At 41.6% G+C, this 2735-nt stretch overlaps 1 protein-coding gene across 2 annotated transcripts in view; it reads left to right on the top strand.

Moving 5' to 3' along the window:
• Positions 1 to 282: 282 nt before the first annotated feature.
• Positions 283 to 2735, top strand: part of LOC111870615 (AP2-associated protein kinase 1) — a 9669-nt gene continuing 7216 nt past the window's right edge. Inside the window, exon 1 of one of the 2 annotated variants that reach the window (XM_023863052.2) lies at positions 283 to 357. In XM_023863052.2, coding sequence (XP_023718820.1) covers positions 337 to 357 — 21 coding nt within the window. In that variant the 5' untranslated portion in view covers positions 283 to 336. Of the gene's footprint in view, positions 358 to 2165; positions 2198 to 2735 lie in introns of those variants that run through there. The other variant, XM_033753919.1, reaches the window with a different exon arrangement.

The following is a 2735-nucleotide window of genomic DNA, read 5'->3' as shown; positions in this document are numbered from 1 at the left end:
TTTCGAATAGGACCGTGTTTGTAGCCGACCTCTCACTATCATAGATTTATTTCTTCTTCAGTAAGGACAGTTTTTATCACGCGGTACTAACATGCAGTTCTCTGCGGGAGGGTAAATGCTCTAAGTCGTGCGCATCGTGCGCAATACACGTTTATTATTATAAGCTTGTGCGCATGGGTCGCAGCACCATTGCATAAATGCTCAAGACTGCTCGAGCTTAACATTTACTATACCAACATTTTACTTGTTACCTGGTTCGGTCCCTAACGGACTAGTGCAGGGAAGAGAAGTCATCCTGCGCGCTGTGGCCGTTTCTTCACTCCAGCAATAACAAGAATGTGTTTACGGAAGTCTGGAGTAAATAGCTTTAACGTACCTTACGATTTCACATTTCTCATTTGCACGTGTATTCTTGATACGTTTGCTGAACAGTAAAGATGAACTTCACAGAGGCCAGGGTTTTATTCATATGACTTGGAAGTTCTCGGCCTCGCCGGGAGCCTCAGTGGTCCAACTTGTGCCTTTATGCACCACATATTTGACTGTAAACAATGTTCATTTCGCCACTCATTCTATATTTATATTTCATACAACTCAATTGTTTGTAAAATGTAATTAGGCATTTCCTTCTGTAATTGCATTATATATATATATGACTCAGCCTCTAACAGAAATGAGTACCAGGAATTAATTAAATAATTTTCCAGGAGAGTGAAGCGCGGCCGGCGCGTAAGGCTGACAACCTTACCGCCATCTTTGAGCCGACTGTCTAGATAATATGGGACCCTCAACGTCTCACAACCCTATGGGCCTTGACGGCCTGTTACAGGGATAGCTTTACTTTACTTTATACCTATACATGTATATATTATTGTGGCCATGAAGAAAAAGTTGCATTGGAATTCTGAAATTGTTCTTGTTGTTCGTGGGCGCTACTTCAATTTAACGTCTCTAGATTCTTCGACTTTAACACGCGTCATTTTATGACCTACAGAGCAGGATTCTTGTAGGGCAAGTCGTAAATACAAAACTGCATTCCACCAATTAAATGGCGTATTTTTCGAATTTGGCACTTCAAGAGTATATATCATTTTCTTCTACGACATGTCGATTGGGGGAAACGGGCTTGGGCGAATGGATGTCTGACTGTTATACCGTAGTGTGTGTGTAACAGTGTACTATGCAGTGTAGCTCCAAGTGGTGTATATAAGTAGTCAATAAATCCATTCCCAGTCCATACCCCGTCTACAGTCACACACATAAATCGTGACAATATGGTGTCAGAAGTTGTCGGACTGGAAACTGCAAAGTTAAATCGCCGTACTATTTAAATGCAACAGATGATGGAACAGTTGCTGGCCAAAATGGACGCCAGCGAAACAAGAACGGGCAAACATGAAAACATGTTTTATTGGACCTTCGTTAAATGTGCATTGGCTCGAAACAGCTTTGAGCTAGCATATAATGAAGTGTCACAGAAAGCCTCGGTCTGCAACAGATGCTGGTACACAGTCTCAGCAACAGGGAACAGTGGATTTTAGAAATGCACGAAACATTCTATTCATGAAACCTCAAGGGAAAAGACCATAATCAATTTATTTTCAAACAAGGCATTCTGTCATTTTCGTAGACAGAAATCCAAGAGGTTTTAGCGAACAGTAGCGGCTTTGTAACCTTATAAACAAGAAAGTGGAGTGAGGAACATATTTTCCAGTGGCGGCTCTCCCATTAGGCCATTCTGGGCAGTGCCTATCCTCACGTGTAAAGGAATGCTGAAATGCGAAGCAGCGCGTTAGAAACCGTGACAGGATTTGTCTTACTACATGCTACATGACACTGTCGTGCGCTCCATTTCGAATGTAAGTGTTCAGGTTCATCTATAAAATAGAGGGGAATACTTCCGTAAGGCGATCTACTGTTTGTGTTGTATGTTTTAGTTCGGAAACATTAATTTCGGTTATGTAGATAACAAAGAAAAATATCAAGACGAACGTATGACTGATAATGAGGGAATGCATTTTCTGCTATAACTTGAAACGACAGAATCCACTCAGTGCACGCAGCAATAGTGTCGGACACAACAAAATAAACACTCAAAAGTGAAAGTGGTATTAAAATCGAGGGTGAAAATAAAGGCCTCTAGTGGTGTTTGTGATCTGACAGTGACAAGATGGCGAGGGGGTCTCTCTTCAGTCATGTAAGTTCCTTACGCACGTATCCGATGCTGTTTTTGTATCAGAATTGGACAGAGCTTTGGCATGAGATAATGCAGATGCCATTCTTAATACGTCTTCTCTTTTCTCATAAATTTAAGTACATACTCACGCTTGTTTACAAAGTATGGAAGATTAGAACTAACCGTAATTTTGTAACCACTGGGATTGGAAAATATTGCAAAAATAAGCAGAAGAGTCAAGATAAATCCCCAACACCTACAAAAGAAATAACGCTCCGTAAAATTTCTGTCAACACAACAAATTATGAATCAGGAAGCCGGAAGGTCGCGGGATGAAGTCTCGAAGAGGTCATTGGATTTTTTCAGTTGACCTAACCCTTCCAGCCGCACTAGGCCCTGGGATTTACTCAGCCTCTAACAGAAATGAGTACCAGGAATTAATTAAATAATTTTCCTGGGGAGTAAAGCGCGGCCGGCGCGTAAGGCTGACAACCTTACCGCCATCTTTGAGCCGATTGTCTAGATAATGTGGGACCCTCAACGTCTCACAACCCTATGG

Source organism: Cryptotermes secundus, unplaced genomic scaffold (assembly GCF_002891405.2).
Source record: "Cryptotermes secundus unplaced genomic scaffold, Csec_1.0 scaffold363, whole genome shotgun sequence".
Taxonomy (NCBI): Eukaryota; Metazoa; Arthropoda; class Insecta; order Blattodea; family Kalotermitidae; genus Cryptotermes; species Cryptotermes secundus.
Note: the sequence above shows the minus strand (reverse complement) of the source record. Positions and strands in the feature narration are given on the sequence as shown.